We start from the raw sequence: 19853 nt of genomic DNA, 5'->3' as shown, positions 1-19853 counted from the left end.
GTGTATGCAACTATGCATTGGCATTCATGATCCGTAACTCCGCAGGCCTAACTTGTTTCAATGACTGAATAATTAAGAAGTTTTCCTCCGCATCTCTTTTCCCACCAGATTTTACAGTCGATACAATCTTCCTTCTCCCCTCGTGTCCGATAATTAAGGTGAAGTTAATTCAGGAATAAAATATCCGATAATTTTTAAGGCAAACTAGCAAAAGCACAGGCTAATTTCAATACAAATTCAGGTAATCATAGGTATCTGGGACAAATTGACGAGATAACATTTGACAAAAAGAATCAAACGAAAATCAAGACATCTCTTCGTTTATTAAGTTTGAGCTAAGCAATTCTAACATCTAGTGTTTACAAGAAAGCTAATACACGTACGTACATCATTATCATAAAACTTGTCCAGCTTCGTAGGGCATATAACGAAGAGTTCCCTCAAGAAACCGCGAAATTGTTTTTGATTATCATCATTTTTCTCAACAGTATTACTTAAGAAACTGGCTCATGTCAGCTTTAGTAGATCAACTTTTAGCCATGTTGAGTGGCCGTTTTGATATTCCCCTCCCATAGGGCAGTTACAAAGGCAAACGATTTTTTTTAAGTGCTGTTAAAACCACAGTACTTTATGACAGTTGGGCTGAATTAAATTCGTCTTAATCACAGGAGGGTTCGATAAGCGGAACTAAATCCATATTTGTTATACCACGGTTGTCTTTTTCGCTTGGTACAGACGAACAATCGGTCGATAAGCTTGTTTAAAACAGGGACATCTTCGGCAAAAACATGATTTTAGAGTGGAAATCAGTGTAGAACGAAGATGATCATTAAACATTATGTAAAGGCATGGATTTATGGCGCTGTTTGCGTGCGCTAACCACAAGAAAAAGAACTCGAACCCAATAGGTAGCTTGGATTCTTGGCGGATGAACCAAAAGTAGTGATTGACATACGTTGGAAACCAACAGAGCGCAAACAGTACGACAATTATGATCAATAACCGCGCAATCTTGCGTTTAGATCTGTCAGCAGCAGTTCGACTGTCACGCGACACGTTTCCTGGGATTTTGCGAAGCCACAACTTTCGGCAGATCAAAAGATGAAGCAAAACCAAAAAGAAAAGAGGTAATGCATAAAGGGTAGTAAAAAGACAAACATGGAAGATCTTAATAACGTCTTGGTCTGTTTTTGATGAAAGCTGGGAACACTTGTATGCGTTTTGTCCTGTGTTTAATTCGACAACAGAATAAAGAGGGTATGGAATCATCAATACAAGTGATAACAACCAAACTATGGTGGATAAGATCTTTGGTTTTCGAAATAATCTTCTTTTTAGTGGATAGAATATTGCATGGAATCTATCAATCGAGATAACTAACATTGTTAAGACCGTTGCTGCTATGGAAACAGTGACAACGTAGGAAAAAAGTTTACAAGTTGCGGTACCAAATGCTCCTCCGAACCACGTTCCTCCTCTGTAAAAATATGCAACCTGATATGGCATCACCGTACATGTTAGCAAGAGATCTGCCGCGGCCATATTAGCGATGAATAGGCTCGTGATTCTGCCGACGGGCGATGATTTCTTGAGTACCACAAACAACCCGAAGGAGTTGCCGAGTAATGCGAAGACAAAAATCACAGCGTATGCAAGGGTCATGCCAATTTTCAGGCCAGTGGGATATAGCAGCTTTGTGGTAACTGAGTTCTGGTCAGGAAGGACTTTTGTTTCTGAAGAATAGGAGGAAACAATGGGTGTCACATATAAGCAAGTAATATTTGCACTCTGGGCGTAGGTTATCAGCTGAGAGTGACATGGCAGATGTTGACGATGATGACGGTGATGCTAAGGGTAATGATAATGATAATCATAACCATAGCAATTACGATTAAGGTAACAGATGTAAAAGAATATACGTCATGATCAACATTCTCAGCTTCGAAAAGATAGCTTTTAGATTGAAAATAAACACTACATACGAAGAACTGATAACTAAGAGATGGCTAAGGATGTAGAGGGCTTACGGAAAGTTTTAAATTCAGGCTAAATCTATCAAACTTATGAACTGTTATTTAGCTCTATTTTCGACTAGATGTATACAATTATATCAACGGATAAATGAAAAATGCAAATCGAGCATGCAAATAATAGTACAAATATCTTGACGTAAGATCGACAGACATAAAACTATGATATAATTTTTTTTAAAATCAGAGCGTTACCATTTGCATTCGTTGGATGTGTGTCATTCGCCATACCGAAATAGCTTGGCATCTCTGGGTTGGCGTAGTCCTGCATAATTCAGATTAGGAGGATAAAAAGGTTATTTTCGACAATTTACACAAGCGAACTCATGGTCTTATTGATAGACGTGACAGTATGGGTCACTTTGTTATTAAAGAATGATTTATGCAAACTTGATGGCGTCTTTTTACGTAAGCAGTTCCAGTTGAATGAAAACCTCATTTGATTAAATCTGCTCAACAGAGAAACCATTTTTCTGAGCTGCTATTAGTCCGCGAGATTTTTTTTTTCTAAAGAAATGGATCAGTTTATTCCTCTGTACATAGTAGATAGGAACTTGGATAATGCTTCGTTTGCCAAGAAAATGATTTCATTTTCATAGCGTTCAGTCATTAATTACCGTTACTGTGCTGACAAACAGCAATCCAATCTTAATGACGGCTTATGATGAACGGATTTGATCTCCCACCTTGTTTAGTCTGAAAGATTATCCCCAAACTAACTCAAATTGAATGCACATGAAGTATTGTTTTCTTTGAACGCCACTTCAGTCAACAAAGCTTCAAATCTTACATTTCTTTTAAACCAGTTTAATGATCCTATATTTAAATGAAGAGAGGAATCATTCAAATGTACTTGTCCTCTTTTCTTTCTGGATTTTTTGAGTCAAACCCCATCGTAAAAGTATTTGCGATCGAGAAACAAGCTACTACGTACTTCGACTGATTTGTTGTTCACAACGGTCAAAGATTGATGCTAGCTTGGTAATGCGGGACAAGTTCCTGTTAGCGAGCTTTTTCCAAACAAACACAAGATCTCCTGAATAATAGCCACCACAGGAGTAAAAAAGGTACATCAGTTGCCTTGCTTGATTGATACTTTGTTTATATCTTTCGGTTGAAGGAAGAAGCGATATCAGGTTGTTTAAGAATACCAAATTTCCCGCTGGCGAGCTATGGGCAGGAAAAATAACCCCCTGCTGACCTTCTGCTGTGCAGGTAGAGGACACAGGCAGGGGCCTAGGATCTACGATCCTTTTAGGCTTTTGATTATGTTAATTTGACTTGTGGTTAGTGTTCCTATAATCGCCGTGGTCGCTCAATTTTTAGCTGTTTGTCGTTTTAAAACAGCTGCTCGACAATTTATATGAGAGAAATGAAATTTTTCGCTACGAAATCTGTTGTCATAAAATCATCGTACTTTGAGTTTGATCAGCTAATGGATGTCAAGTTGAGACGCCATCAAAAATCTCTTTCTTGGGTATTTGTTGATTTTGCGGAAAAAAAAAGAAAAAAAAAGGAAAATTAGGAAATAAATCATCTCAAGTCGGTATTTCGAATTATTTTTCCCACACCATTGTTATCATGATCAGCTCAGTATTTGAAGGATCAAGGGACAAAACAACTCGATTTTGCCTTTCTTTGCCTCAACACCCACTGGTAATTGTGAAACAAAGGAAGCTTGACGCTGTTATGATTTTGTTCGAAAGGCCCTGAAGTCATGAGAGAGTATCCCTATATTTTTAATGAGAATCGAAAACTACACTTACCTTTGACCAAAAATCTTGTTAAGAATTTTGAATGGGGCAATTTTAGGACGAGGCAAGATCGTCAACTCTCAAGGACGCTCGCAGCATGTGACGACTATGCGAATATAGTGAGCGACACAGCTGTCTCAACAAAAATCAAGAAATGACCTATTTCATTGGATCATCCATAAAATATGGACAGATTTACTCCATGTGATGTTCCACAGATTATATTGCATCCTTACAAGCCATTTGCGCACACCACTGATGAATTTTGAACTAGTTGCGTATACAGAACAATGGTAGTTCCATGATTTATTTATAGATCCCGTCGGGGATAAATGATACTATCATCGATATGAAATGAACTCAGTGGTATGATAAGATGCTCTTTATGAATGATCTTCTTATTCTGGACATTTCTTCCCGTGGTCTGATGGTAAGAACCAAAATTCATGAATCTTTTGTGAATTTAAGTTTGGATCTTAATTTAGGGTGATGTTTAAAACCAAATTAATTGACCCAAAAAAATTGTACACTAGGTCCTACCTAAAGTTTGGGAATACTTCAACCAGACCGAAAGCTTGAAAGGTTATCACCCTCTTGTATTTGTAGTCTAGGTAGCAATCATCTCCTCGAAGTTCATTGGGAACAGAGGAAGTGGGTGAGTGATTAAAAATTTACAGGTGACCTGTGGCAAGTATTAAGAGGATAGTAAAAGAGGGAGAAGGGGGGAGGGGGAGGGGGAGGGGGTTCCTGATCACGTTCCATGCACGAATGCCAGAAAAATTTACGCGTTACGCATATAAAAGGGAAAATTCAACTCTCTCTTCTTGTTCAGAGGGTTTCTGGAAAATCTTGAGGTTTTCACGAAATGAATTCAAGAGTCACGGGTCACGTAAATTTCAGAAGGTCAAATCACGCCTTACATTGGTTCATAAATTCACGAATCACGCTCGCCTTTCTGTAGATTCAAGCATCACATATTAGTTTTGGCACTAATCACGCCTCCCGTATAAACCTTTGGCCAATCTCTCTAATATAAACGCCTTAATCCTTTAACTCCCATTACTGACCAAGAGAGAATTTTTCCTTACAATATCAATGCATTATCAAGCAGACAAGAGACGAATAAGGAAAAATATTAATTAGGGGATTATCAGTTGATCCAAACCCAAATTCTCGCAACTAACATTACAAGAATTGTATGGGAGACAGTAAGGAGAATTGCTTATGAGATCTTGGGAGTGAAAGGGCTGAGGATCTATTTAGAGCATTCTTCGACAGAACAACCAAAGTCAAAGTGATCCACGGTAAATTATGACAAAAGTTAACATCATCAGCATTAGACAATGGGAGCTTGAAGTAAAAACAGCCAAACTGCTTGAAGCACAGGAAAACACGAGTTCCAAGATCGCAATTGGTTGTAGCTTTGCATCAATTGGTTGAGAAAGTGACGCGAGTTTTGTGGACCAATCACAAAATCGAAGTAAAGTAAATCCAAACAAATCCAGGATTACTTTCGAAACTAAATAATTGAAGAACGCTTCATGAATGGTCGCGGTCTTGTATGTATCAGAAAATCGAGGTAGTATAATTACATATGCGGATTGAATGTTATTTAAAGGGAGTTTTTATTTAAATTAACTTTACATTTCGTTACCCTTTCATCAATTGTCAAAGTTCATGAAATGGTTAAAGAATGAATCAAGCCATTTCACAATTAAAGACATTATGAGTAGGTAATCATTTCAATAGATTGTATTGATGAAAAGTGAGACTGCTCGCTCGCTCGTTTCCGCTTTCACTAATGTTCCGTGAGCCGTCAAGGAAGGAACACTATCAGTTTGAATACGTGTGAGCACTTTAAGTGTAAGTAACCTTTGCAATAGTATTATACACCAGGGAGTCAGAAGTGAGAATATAGCACACTACTGGAGGAAAAAGGGGTAGGGCAAGCAAAATACGGCGTCTTATATTTCTTCCCGACTCCCTTCCCCAGACTGGTTTGTTCACTTCACGCTTTCCGCGATCTTAACTAACCATTAAAGCAGCTGCAACAATCGATCGGAATATGTAATGAGTTCTCTGATGAAATGTTGCCGTCACGCGTGCCAAACGAAATCGCATCCCACATGGTTCCACCATGTGAGTTGTTTATGTCACGGTAATAATAGGTAAAACCTACAGAAACTATTAACGAGGACAACAAGTTATTATAGTGACGAGTTCTTCACGAAACTTGCTATTTAACAGGATGTATAGACATGGATTTATTGCGCTGTTTGCGTGCCCTAACCACAAGAAGCATAGCTGTACTTCAGCAGGCATTTTGCTAAGTTCAGGTCGCACGAACCAAATGTATTGATTAATATAAGATGGGAACCAGCAGATTGCAAAGACCAAGACGATTACAACTAATAACCGCACAACTTTGCGTTTGGATTTTTGAGCCGCGGCAAGATTGGCAGTCGTCACATTTCCCGGGATCTTTCGGAGCCACAATTTACGACAAATTACGGTGTAGACTACAATGGTTATCGAGGCCATGTGTACAGTACAACGAAAATCGTGATGTGAAAGATCTTAAGTACGCGACAGGTTTCAGCATATGTAATATCGTTTTTGTCTTGCCATGGCCACACTTGCAAACAAAAATGTTTGTTCAATTGAGGTACAAACTCTATTTGGTGCAACAAAAGATATGGGACTATCAGCACTAAAGATAGTATCCAAATTATTGTGCATAGTATTTTTGGCTTGCGAAAGACGTTCTGTTTTAGTGGATAGAATATGGAGTAAAATCGATTGAAGGAGATGAACATCATTGTAAACACAGTTGCCGCTATGGAAACTGGGATAATGTTGAACACCAACTTGCATGTAACGTTTCCCAATATTCCCGGAATCCAAGAAACATCCCCATGAATGAAATTCTCTTGAACCGGCATCATTGTACACGTCAACATCAAATCTGCGATGGCCATGTTAGCAATGAACAAGTTCATGGCGCTGGTAGAGTGAGACCTCTTTAAGACTACCAACAACCCGATTGAATTGCCGAGCAAAGCGATGGTAAATATAACCGCATATGCACATGTTATTCCAATTTTGAGTAGGGCTGTTGGTGCTGCAGAAGGAAACGAAAATTGCCTAAATATTAAAAGTTAATGCTACTAACAAAAAGCCGTTTTCGGACTTTCCCAACCCTTTTTTATTATCAGAATTTCTTTGGTAAAGGTTTTCAGCGGGTGTAGGTAGTGCAGGATTAGCTTAGCAAAGGAATCCACTTTAAATCACCTCTCTACTTTATGTTCAGTTAGTGTTGATCGTCTGCAAAAACAGTGGACTGAGTTTTCCCATGGCTCATGGACTTTCTGCATGACAAGCTGGTGATAACTGCTGACCCCGGCTGATGAAAACAAATTTTCTCGATGAATGTGAAAATCTAACCTACGTAGCGATTTAAGCGACGATGTTAAACGGGTGCTTTGAGTGTGGGTGTTTTACTTGCTGACAAGTTTGGCTATAAAAGCTACAGGAGCTAAACCAACGACGTGGAGGAACATAATCACAATGTCCGCCTTACCATTGGGCATTGATGCACTGGAGCTGTTGTTCATTTTGATGGAGAAGTTTCTACTGCTAGTAAGCTAGAGAATAAAAGAGCAACATAAACCATAATTATAACAGGAGTGACACAAGTGGAAGGCTGTGGAAGCTATGTACAGCAAGATGTAACAGTGCAAATGAGTATTTCTGTGAGAATGAAATCACACTCTTAAAAGTTGGTGAAAGTGATGAAAGGGACAACGCTGCAGATCCTAGCTGGTTCAGGTCTTTCAGTGTCTTTCAGGGCAAACAGGAATCATCTTTTTGTTTCTGAAAAGTTACCGCCTTGGGAGAACTTGTTTACGACACATAGTTGTCACAAACGACACGATGCAACCTGGAAATATAATAAATATTTCAAAGAGCTTATTTTTCTTTAAAGACAGCACTTTGATTTCCATTTTTCATAAAATTTGATATAAACTTTGCCAAGTGCTGTATCTCTTTCTTTATTTCGATTTCATAGAAACTTCCTCTTTCTTACCTTCTCAGTAAATCTTGTTCAAATGAAAACCCAAATCTTTTCTCAATAGATTTCAAATGTCCGTGTTATTATGAGCGCTTCAAGGGATGTGTCTTTCACAATTTACTGAAAATGAAAATATGAAAAGTGTTTTAATTGTTGTAATCCTGGCAGACAGAGTCTGAATGACTAACACTTAGATGTTGGTTATGACGCATTAGAATCTTTGTTCATTAGAAAGCGGCATGGAAAATCCAGTTATTGCGTGTGAGAATTTTTTATTTTCTGCCTCTCAGACTGTAGGGCAGTATTTGCCTGTAAACTATTAATTACAAATTTCTTGAATAACATGTCTTTTAATCGGTAGATTATAAGCTACATTTCTTTGAAAATGAATCTTAGCTTTTCCATGTTCCCAAATTTTAAACTATCAAGAAGAAATGAATATCTGAAATATGATCTTTGCTTCTCACTCACTTCAATCTAGATCAAACACCTTTTTGCAGAAATGAATTCGTATATGGGAAACCTGTCCGTAAAAAGCTGTACCAGATCATTAGCCCAGGCAGATATGAAATGTTCTTATTGGGAAGGAGTTGTCCATTTAAACACGCCGCTATGTGCGATAATTTGCCTCTTACCTGGCACATTGTGTGTCACATTTCACTGAAAGTGGATCTAGTTTGATCAAATTGTAGACGTTTTACGTACCATAAAGAGATGAATACCACAAATATGACTTTTGCTGCTCCCTCACTTTAGTTTAGATCGAACACCTTCTTTCACAGCGATGAACTCGAATACAGAAAGCCCGATTTTAAACAGATGTTCGAGATCATTCACTCAAACAGGAACGTTTTATTGAAAAAGCGCTGTCCATTCATCCTACGCTACACTATTCAAATATTGAGGATGCGAAAACGGTAGTTTGAACGACAGTGTTGATGTATTTGCCTTTCTTTTGAGGATACACTAAAGTTAGTTCTAATCGTTTTTCTAATTGACTTCTTTCATATGAAAAAAAAAAAAAAAGAATTTTCCTGGTTCATCACTTCAATTAAAAACTCAGTGCTTTTTCAAGCAGAATGTGAATACCGATGTAAGGGTGTAAAAGGTTAAAGAAGAGCTTTCAATTGATCTCACGTCATGGTGGACGCAACAGCGGTATTTTGCGCGATAATGTTAACAAAGTTGCCGTTCACTACGCACATTGTATGTCACATTTCAACGTTAATAAAAATCATCATCAACAAAAACATTAGATCTTGAAGATCTAGCGTTTGTCTATCCTTGAATTCTTTGTATTATCGAAAGGAATACCTTAAAAATGATTTTTTGCTGGTTAAGTAGTTCAGTTCAGATCGAATGCCATTTATGCAAAAACTTTATATTCGAAAAACCAGTTTGCATACGACTGTGCCACAGTATTATAATTAGCTCAAACATAAACGAAGTGTTGCCCATTCATTTCACGTCTGAATAACATTATTCAAATAGTAAGGATACAAAAATGCGCCACAAAGTTATTTTTTATTCGGTAAATTGTGAGCCTCATTTCACTGAAGTCAAATCTTACCTTCTCCATTACCGACTTGTAACGTATTAAAATGTAATTTTTGCTGCTCTTCGTGATCACTTTGGTTTAATGATATCCCTTTTTTATAGCAATAAATTCGTAGAAATTCGAGAAACCAATTTTAATAGCGCGGGGAAAACACGTGTGACAAGATCGCGATTAGCTTTAGTCTTGCATCTGATTGGTCATTATCTGACATATTGCTTCTCCCTAACTTCAATTTAGATCAAACACCTCTTTTGCAGAAATGAATTCGTATACAGGTGACCTGTCCGTTAAAAGCTGTACTAGATCATTAGCCCAGGCAATTATGAAATGTTCTTATTGGGTAGAAGCTGTCCATTTATAACACGCCGCCACGTGCGATAGTATTAATGACGGCACATTGTGTGTCACATTTCACTGAAAGTAGATCTGGTTTGATCAAATTGTAGACGTTTTACATACCGATAAAGAAATGAGTACCACAAATATGACTTTTGCTGCTCCCTCACTTCAGTTTAGATCGAACACATTCTCTCACAGCGATGAATTCAAATACATAAAAGCCAGATTTTAAACAGATGTTCGGGATCATTTACTCAGACAGGAACTTTATATTAAAAAAGCACTCTCCATTCATCCTACGCCACAGCGGATGACACTAATGAAATATTAAGGATGCAAAAACGGTAGTTTGTACGACAGTGTTGATATAACTGCCTTTAGTTCATGCAAATTGTGTCATATTTCACTAAAGTTAATTCTAATCGTTTTCTTAGTTGACTTCTTTCATATGAAGAAAAAATGAATTTGGTTGGTCCATCACTTCAATTCAGATCGAAGACTTTTTTAAAAAATTGAGTTTCTTAACAAAAAAGCCAGTCTGTATAAAGATATTGGTGTTCTGATTAGCTAAAAAATGAACGTTCTTACTGAAGGAGACGCTTTTCATTTATCTCCCGTCGTTATGGGCGATATTTATCCGAATATTGAAGATGCGAAGATAATACTCTGTGCGACAGTGGTAACACATGTGTTATTAACTATACACATCATGTGTCACATTTTACTGAAACTAATTCAAATATTTTTCCTTCTCTTCTCCTTTCCTAGATAATATAAACTTTTTATATTCTCTTGTTCTTATACATTAAAAACACCCCTTTGACAGCTGAGACTAACAAACATCAATTTTGTCCTCACAATATCACCCCTGAATCACATATCAAGGTCACAAGTCTAAAGAAAATGATCTCCAACTAAAGAAGCTCTCGATTGTTAAAAGAATCTTTTCAAATCTTACTTTTTCCATTACCGTAACGTATTTAAAAGAAATAAATACCAAAAGTGTAATTTTTGCTCCTCTTCATGATCACTTTAGTATAAATAATATACCTTTTTTATAGTAGTAAATTTGGAGACAGGAAGACACTCTGTAATCAAGGTAAAGCTGTCCATTCATCTCACGTCACGATGGACGATATGGAGAATGCAATGACTGTCGTTTGTGTGACAATGCTAATAAGTATGCCTACACCGATTATCGGTGTCAAATTTCACTTTCATAGTTTCAGATTTGCTTATCTATCAGCTTTTTGCACACGAAGAAGGAAGGAATACTTTCAATATGATTTTTGCTGCTCCCCCACATCAATTCAAGTCAAACGCTTTTCTTTTACAGGAATAAATTCGTATACAGAAAGCCAGTCTTTCTGCATGTGTTCGAGATCGCTGGTGTAAACAGAAACTTTCTTACAAGGAAAATCTGGAGCACTAACAGAATGGGAAGATTGCAAACGGGAAGGAAAATCAGGCTCTAGTTATCAAGTCACCTTGACCACCAATTTTCTGTCCCAGTAAAGAGTAAGTTAGATATTTCCGGGATAACTTTAGGAAATGGAGTCAATTTTGACCGCCACCTAACTTATCTGTTAGTAGAAAACGAATAATTAATTCAATGAAATTTTACCCTTTCGCGACATTATTTGAAGAGATAATCTCTCCTAATTTGTAAATAGTCTTCATTCTGCTTCACTTTTATTATTGCTCTTCAGTACAGCATTTTTGTGGCATGCGTAACAGTGAGAAGCTAGCAGCACTTAACAAGCTTATATTTAGGTTTACATGTTTATTAAATGATTAAATCTCTTACTACAGGACCCTGCTATTTAGTGAGGTTTTCAGTATTAGTTTACAAAACTTAATATTCTTCAGTTGGTTTCCTACACATATGAGAAATATGTAAACTGCATTTGTGTCGCAACCACGCGTGTTTTCTCTTAATAAGTGTAGAACGACTCACTAACTATGGACTACGTTCCTTCTCATATTTTAGCCAATGGAATGCTCTTCCTGAAAGATTAAGGACTAGAACGTTTTCCGATTTAGAAGACTTGTACAAAGCCTGTTACTACTACATAATTTTAACAGGATGTATAGACATGGATTTATTGCGCTGTTTGTGTGGGCGAGCCATAAGAAACATAGCTGTACTTCACCAGGCAACGAATTCCTAAGTTCAGGTCGCATGATATTATAACATTAAGGGTAAATATTTTAAACTTAAAAACTGTCAATTGGTTCCTTTAATAAGTTGAAAAAAGTATGGGCTTCATGAAAATCAATGGCGCGTACCAAGATGTTGACGTGTTTAACCGAGAAACCAGCCTTTATAGCGCACGGAAAACACGTGTGACAAGATTGCGAAAGGTTTTAGTTTTGCATCTGATTGGTCATAATTTGACAGCCATTATTTGCTTCTAGGGTGAAGGACTATTTGGATACATGTGAGCGTTTTTGATGCTCATCCATAAGAAATGATACATTTAATGAGATATTTCCGCTTCTCTGCTTCTCTGATTAACTATTTACAACTGTGTAGAAACAGTACCGATCACCCTCCTCGAACTGGTTTGGGGAGGGGGGCTCTCCGATTTCCGCGAAAAATATGTATCATAGGGCGCTTCCTACCTTTTTACCCGAATCTACAAGGACAGTTCAAAATTCTTGGTCGGAATAGTGAGTTCTCACTCCCTAGAAAATTTGTGGTAATGTAGAAACCGTCTCACGACCGAAATATAACGTTTTCCACATTGTACCACCAGTTATTAATATATTCTTCATGCGGTCATTTCTCTCGAAACCGGCAGAAAAAAGAGCTTGGTTCGTTAACGAGGACGGCAAGCTATTGTAGCGAAGAGTTCTTTACGAAACTTGCTATTTAACAGGATGTATAGACATGGATTTATTGCGCTATTTGCATGGGCGAGCCATAAGAAACATAGCTGTACTTCAAGAGGCAACGAATTTCCAAGTTCAGGTCGCACGAACCAAATGTAATGATCAACATAATTTGGGAACCAGCAGATTGCAAAGACCAAGACGATTACAACTAATAACCGCACAACTTTGCGTTTGCATTTTTCAGCCGCAGCGCGATTGGTAGTTGTCACATTTCCTGGGATCTTTCGAAGCCATAGTTTACGGCAAATTAAGAAGTAGATGACGGCGGTTATTGTAAGGGGCCATGCGTACAGCACAACGAAAATCGTGATGTGAAAGATCCTAAGTACGCGATAGGTTTCAGCATTTGAAACATCGTTTTTGTCTTGCCATGGCCACACTTGTACACATAAATGCTTGTCCACTTGAGGTCTATACTTTATTTGGTACAACATAGGATATGGGACCATCAGCACTAAAGATAGAATCCAAATTGTGGCGGACAATATTTTTGGCTTGCGAAAGATCTTCTCTCTCAGTGGATAGAATATGGCGTAAAATCGATCGAAGGAAATAAACATCATCGTGAACACAGTTGCAGCTATTGAAACTGGGATGATGTAGAACACCAGCTTGCATGTCACGTTTCCCAGTGTTCCCGGAATCCAAGAAACATCCCCATGAATGTAATTCACCTGAACTGGCATCATTGTAAACGTCAACATCAGATCTGCAACGGTCATGTTAGCGATAAACAAGTTCGTGACGTAGGTAGAAGAAGACCTCTTCAACACAACGTACAACCCAATTGAATTTCCAAGGAAAGCGATGGTAAAAATAACTGCATATGCACATGTTATACCAAATTTGAGTTCCTGAGAGGTGCCTTCTGGAACAGTAGGTGGGGTGATTGATGCTGCAGAGGGAATCAAAAATTGCGTTAATACGAGTTACCACTACAAACGGGAAGAGAAAGCAGAAAGCTTTTTTCGGAATTTTATGACCCTTTTTTTTAATCATTGGAAATTCTTTGGTAAAGGGTTTCGGCGGATATAGTAGTGCAGGATTAGCCTAGCAAAGGATTCCACTCTTTAAGAAACCCCACTCTTAAATCACCTCTCTACTTTATATTCAGTTTTTAGTGATCGATTGCGACGATGGTGGACTGTCTGCATGGACTGTCTGAATGATAATTGACCCCAGCTAGCGAAAACAAATTATCTTGGAAAATTTTCTTCCCGCCATTGATGAATATGAAAATCCAACGTAGCACTTAAAGCAACAATGTTTAACGGGTGCTTTGAGTGTGTGTGTTTCAGTTGCTGACAAGTTTGGCTATAAAGGCTACAGGAGCTAAACCAACGACATTGAAAAACATAATCACAATGTCCCGGATACCATCCTTACCATTTGGTATTGATGCACTGGAGCTGTTGTTCATTTTGATGGCGAAGTTTCTGCTGCTAATAAGCTAATGGATAAAAGAGTAACATAAACCATAACAGAAGTGACACAAGTGGAAGGCTGTGGAAGCTATAACTAGCAAGATGTAATAGTACAAATAAGTATTCTGTAAGAGTGAGTTCAGATTAAAAAAACCCGCTCTCAAAAGTTGGCGTAAGTGAGGCAAGGGATAACGGTGCAGATCTTAGCTAGTTCAGGTCTTTCAGTGTTGTTTCCTGATCTGATGTTTTTCTGAGCAGAGGAAACAAGAATATTAATCTATTTGTGTCTGCAAAGTTGTCGCCTTAGGAGAACTTGTTTACGACACATAGTTGTTGTAAACGACACGATGCAACCTGGAAATATAATAAATATTTTCAAATAGCCTATTTTTCTTTAAAGACAGTACTTTGCTGGAAATAAGGCTTTCACCTCAATTTCCATTTTTCATAAATTTGATATAAACTTTGCCAAGTGCTGTACCTCTTTCTTTATTTCGATTTCATGAAAGCTTCCTTTTCTTACCTTCTCAGCAAATCTTGTTCAAATGAAAATTCAAATAATTTCTCAGTAGATTTCCAGTGTCCGTGTACTTGTGAGCGCTTCAAGGGATGTGTCCTTCACAATTTACTGAATATGAAAATATGAAAAGTGTTTTAATTGTTGTAATCCCGGCGGACAGAATCTAAATGACTAACACTTGCATATTGGTTGCGACGCATAAGAATCTTTGTTCATTAGAAAACGGCATGGAAAAACCAGTTATTGCGTTTGAGAATTTTCATTTTCTACCTCTCAGTCTTTGGGGCAGTATTTGCCAGTAAACTATTTATTACAAATTTATTGAATAACTTGTCTTTTACTGGGTAGATTATGAGCTACATTTCTCTGAATATGAATCTTAGTTTTTCCATGTTTCCAACTTTTAACCTATCATGAAGAAATGAATATCTGAAATATGTCCTTTGCTTCTCTCTCACTTCAATATAGATCAAACACCTTTTTTCAAAAATGAATTCGTATATGGAAAACCTGTTCGTAGAAAGCTGCACCCGATTATTAGCCCATGCAAATATGAAATGTTCTATTGGAAAGAAGCTGTCCATTTATATCACGCCGCCGTGCGCCACAGTGTTAAAAACTATGCCTCTAGCCTGGCACATTGTGAGCCACATTACACTGAAAGTAGATCTGGTTTGATCAAATTGTAGCCGTTCTATATACCATAAAGAGATGAATACCACAAGTATGACTTTTACTGCTCCCTCACTTCAGTTAAGATCGAACACCTTCTTTCACAGCTATGAATTCGACTGACAGAAAGCCAGTTTTAAACAGGTGTTCGAGATCATTCTCTCAAACAGGAACTTTTTATTAAAAAGGCGCTATCCATTCGTCCTATGCCACAACGGATGACACTTCAAATATTGACGATGCAAAAACGGTAGTTTGTGCGACAGTGTTGATGTGTTTGCCTTTCTTTACGCAAATTATTCGATACGATGCATTCTGGCAATATTATAACTATTTTCAAAGAGCTTATTTTGCTTTAATGACAGCACTGTGCTTGAAATGAGGCTTTCACTTCAATTTCCATTTTTCATAAGATTGGATAATCCATTCATCCTATGCCACAACCCATGACACTATTCAAATATTGAGAATGCAAAAACGGTGGTTTGAACGACAGTGTTAATGTATTTGCCTTTCTTTACCAAAATTGTGTCACATTTCATTGACGTTAGTTCTTATCTATCTATCTAATTGACGTCTTATTGTGCTGGTCCATCACTTCAATTCAGATCGAAAACTATTTTAAAGCTAGTCTGTAAAGAGGTATTCGAGATCTCGGGATTAGCTCAGAAATAAGCGTTCTAGTTAAGGTGGCACGTGTTCTTAACCACGCACATCATGTGTCACATTTTACCGAAATTAATTAAAATATTTTCTCTTTTTACTCCTTTCCAAGATAATTTAACTGTTTACATTCTCTTATTCTTGTATATTAAAACACCCCTTTGACAGGTACGAGTAAAGAGCATCTGTTTTCTCCTCACAATATCACTCCTGAATCAAAGGTCACAAGACTCCTCCCGATTGTTAAACGAATTTTCCTCGTCAGAACCTAGTGACATTTCTAGAGAACAGAAAGGAGAAACATGAACTGTTTAATCAAGGAAGAGTTGTCCATTCATCTCACGTCACAATAGACGATATTGAGGATGCAATAACGGTTGTTTGTGCCACAGTGTTAAGAGAGTGTCTCTGTAAGAGCGGTCGATTTTGCTTGAGACACGGATTTCGCTCGTTTCTTGTGTGTTGTAAGGCATTCATGTACCTATACTAAAACAACAATCAGTTTGATCGGATCTCTTTATTTTTCAGAGTTTTACGGAAATTAAATTTCACTCGAGCGAAGGCATGTCGTGACACTTTTCAAGACTTTAATTTCATACAACTTTGGAGGCCATTTTACAAAAAACTTCGTTGAGCTTGGGTGGCACAGGCTATTTCTTACGGTGGAATCGACGAGGGGAATTCGAACACTCAGTAGTTATAGTGGTTGAATTGTTGGAAGAAATGGTCGCATGGGGATGGTAAGTTTAACGAACAATTTCAAATTTTGCCGCTTGAATTGAAAGGAAAGTTCATCTGAATTGCTTTCGTATGTATTTTTGACGATTTTAGATCTACCTGCTTGATATATATCGGTTACGCTTCATGTTGACAAGTCCCTCAAAATGGCGGCCAAACTTGGAAATATTACCAAAAAGTAGGTAAGTTCACGGAGTTATAAAGTTCTCGTAAAGGTCGGGCCGCAAAGTTTTTTTCGGTAGTTACCTTTTCTGTGGCACCTACTTCCTAGCTATGTTAGTTGGATCAGTTAAGAACGCCTCACTTTTTCAAAAATTTATCTTAAATCTGATCGGTTTTGGCGTGTGTGATTTAGGCGAACCGATAAGGTGTCATTCAAGTCTTCCTGTTTCCTTGATTGAAACGTGATGTCTGCGAAAGTCGCCTCGATAGATAAGATAAAGTTAATATACATGGCTGTGGTATTTGCTTTTTTCTGAGTTCCGAAGTTTTTTGTAAAATGGCCTCCAAAGTTGTATGAAATTAAAGTCTTGAAAAGTGTCACGACATGCCTTTTCTCGAGTGAAATTTAATTTCCGAAAAACTCTGAAAAATAAAGAGATCCGATCAAACTGATTGTTGTTTTAGTATAGGTACATGAATGTCTTACAACACACAAGAAACGAGCGAAATCCGTGTCTCAAGCAAAATCGACCGGACCACTCTTACAGAGACACTCTCTTAACCCTTTGACCTCTAAGAGTGAGTGGCATCTAATTTCCTCTTACAATAACCCCCCCCCCCCTGAATCACACTTCTTCATGCAATCATTTCCCTCAAAACTGATAAAAAAAAATTAAGAACTTGGTTCGTTAACGAAGACGGCAAGTTATTGTAATGAAGACTTCTTTACGAAAATTATCTTTTAACAGGATATATAAACATAAATGCTTGTTCAATTGAGGTCTATAAATTTTCTTATTGGGAACTTATAAGTTCTTTGTATTACGTCACAATAAAAAATATCAATTTAGTATAGAGGATGCAAAAGCAGAAGTTTGAAGGTAGATCTAGTTTGATCAAATTATTGACCTTTTACATACCACTGAAGAAGAAGTGAATATTATAAATGTAACTTTTCCTTCTACCTCACTTTAACTCTTGACGAACGCCCTTTTTCACAGCAGTGAATCCGTATACAGAAAGCCAGTCTTTATATTGGTGTTCGAGATCATTAAATCAGACAAGAACTGTTTATCAGGAAGTGCTGTCAATTCATCTTACGTCAGGATGGACGATATCATTCAAATATTAGCGACACAATGATCGTAGTTTATACGACGGTGTAAGTAAATTTTACTCCCACTATGTTCATTATGTGTCGTATTTTACTAAAATTAGATCTAATCTTTTTCCTCTACTTGATTTTTTTACATACTGATGAAAGGAACACTTTAAAAATTGATTTGTACCGCCCCTTTTTTTTGCAATAACGCCGTATGCAGGAAACCAGTTTTTATATAGGTGTTTGAGATCATTGACTCAGACAGGAAAGTTTCATTAAAGAAGTGCATTCCATTCTTTTCACATCATGATGGACGATATAATTCAAATGTTGATGACCCAATAATAATAGCTTATGCGACAGTGTTAACAACTTTGCTTTTGACTACGCCCACTGTGTCACATTTCACTGAGATTAGATCTTCTCTTTTTTCCTTAATTGTATTTCTTATATATTAATCAAATCAATACCGGAAAAATGGTTTATGCCTGTTCGTCACATGGAACACAAAGTTGTGTTCAACCTGAATCCATGATCATTAGCTCATACGTTAACTTGCTCATTGAGTGGCGATCTCTGAAACAGCGGTCCAGGGGCATTTCTCATCGAAATAAAGTTTTGCCTCAAACTTTGCTCATTAAACTATCTTTGCTGGTAAGTAAGTAGTACCACATTAGTCTCTAGAAATACGTTAAAATTGTTTTTTGAAAGCTCTCAATAATCAAGGCTGCAAAAGGCCCCTTTATGACCTCTTGCAGCATCGAAATTTCAAAAGTTGACGAGCTCACTCCATGTAACACACACTGCATGCAGCAAGAAATTGTTTGCATTCTTAAATTGTGGATCTTGGACAGTAATTTTCTTCTCGCTGATATGAAATCCTGTATTTCTCTGCTCTCATCAAGTGCAAACACGGCTGATAGCCTGGAAAATCTAGGCTAGACTTCCGAGCCAAAAAAACTCACGTTATCGCTGCCTTATTTAGAATAAATAGATTAAATTTTTAGAATTACGCGACTGAGCCATTGCATGGTCACGGTGAATTTTGGTATGTGCTGTTATAGACTACGTGCAGTCCCTTCTTTGGCGTGAAGTCCGTCGCGCGAGTCAGAAAATAACCAGAGCTGAAAATAGAGAAAAAAAAGATGCCAGCGCGCCGCCGGGAGCTCTTGGAGTGAGGCACTAAAATTTGTTTGTCCTCACTGATTTTTTTCGACCTGCGCCACGACCGTCGCCGAAAAGGAGGGACTGCTCGTAGTCTTGTGCTGTTATCGCCGGTTACGCTAAATAAAATCCTTTAGTTTGGTCCTGAAATGTTCATACAAGTTTGAATAACTTAAGCTCTCTAAACTCAAACATAAAATAACACACACCATTTTTTTCTAAAGAAAGAGTTGCTTATTAAAAGGTTGACCGAACGCTAATCAATACGATATTCGATACGTTTTGTTCACCTTTTTTGTGAACATTTGCCGGATTTTAGCCGTTTGAAATGTTTAGAGTATCAATCAGTGTGTTCTAAAAGCTCTTTCCCACTATCTATTTTTTTAAACGGTTTAAATCTAAGATTCATGGAGCTATTAATATAGAACTGTCAGAGTTTGCTCAACAGATAATTTGCATAATTCTTCAGTCACGCTAGGAAAGTCGCCTAAAGTTTGAAGTCACCACGGCAAAGGAAATTAAATAGTGCAAGATGTTTTTATGTTTCTATGCTATCGAACATCTTATTTGAAGAAACAAACCGGAGTATTTAGTGGCCTGGTCTGGACTTGAGAAATAACATCCAAGAAAGAAAGAGTACTCTTGACCAATTTCAGAAGCTGTCTGACGGGTGTTTTTAGATAAATTATGGCGAACCTCTAAATAAACACACGTCAAAATTGAAATGCTTTCCAACCCCTTAGATATTACAAAATGT

The 19853-nt window shown here is 37.5% G+C and overlaps 1 protein-coding gene, 1 long non-coding RNA gene and 2 pseudogenes across 4 annotated transcripts; all 4 read right to left on the bottom strand.

Moving 5' to 3' along the window:
- Positions 1 to 327: 327 nt before the first annotated feature.
- On the bottom strand, positions 328 to 3971 carry LOC113683994 (orexin receptor type 2). Of its 3 annotated transcripts, none has more exons than XM_027201284.2 (3): positions 3797 to 3971; positions 2226 to 2295; positions 328 to 1733 (listed from the first exon to the last, which is right to left on the bottom strand). In XM_027201284.2, the coding sequence occupies exons 2-3, from the start codon at positions 2275 to 2277 to the stop codon at positions 703 to 705; spliced, it is 1083 nt and encodes a 360-aa protein (XP_027057085.2). In that variant the 5' UTR covers positions 2278 to 2295; positions 3797 to 3971; the 3' UTR covers positions 328 to 702. The 3 variants fall into 3 exon arrangements, with proteins under 3 accessions (XP_027057085.2, XP_089054827.1, XP_089054828.1); XM_089198701.1 differs by having other exon boundaries at positions 328 to 1848; positions 3797 to 3923; XM_089198702.1 differs by lacking the exon at positions 2226 to 2295 and having other exon boundaries at positions 3797 to 3914.
- A 2000-nt stretch (positions 3972 to 5971) lies between these two features.
- LOC113683978 (substance-P receptor-like) lies at positions 5972 to 9435 on the bottom strand (annotated as a pseudogene).
- Positions 9436 to 11519: 2084 nt separating this feature from the next.
- LOC149050318 (neuropeptide SIFamide receptor-like) lies at positions 11520 to 14008 on the bottom strand (annotated as a pseudogene).
- A 29-nt stretch (positions 14009 to 14037) lies between these two features.
- LOC149050317 (uncharacterized) lies at positions 14038 to 15386 on the bottom strand. The gene is made up of 3 exons (XR_016183926.1): positions 15298 to 15386; positions 14599 to 14703; positions 14038 to 14101 (listed from the first exon to the last, which is right to left on the bottom strand). It is a non-coding gene; the product is annotated as an uncharacterized LOC149050317 (long non-coding RNA).
- Positions 15387 to 19853: the final 4467 nt, after the last annotated feature.

Source organism: Pocillopora damicornis, chromosome 2, assembly GCF_964200805.1.
Source record: "Pocillopora damicornis chromosome 2, jaPocDami1.2, whole genome shotgun sequence".
Lineage (NCBI taxonomy): Eukaryota > Metazoa > Cnidaria > Anthozoa > Scleractinia > Pocilloporidae > Pocillopora > Pocillopora damicornis.
The sequence above is the reverse complement of the archived record's forward strand: the minus strand, read 5'-3'. Positions and strand labels throughout refer to the sequence as shown.

Excerpts from the sequence above, each read along its gene's own strand:
- LOC113683994 (XM_089198701.1), bottom strand. The coding sequence starts at position 2,252 with ATGACACACATCCAACGAATGCAAATG. Across the intron at positions 1,849-2,225 it reads ACATCCAACGAATGCAAATG|CATCACCGTCATCATCGTCA; the intron begins GTAACGCTCTGA and ends CATTACCCTTAG.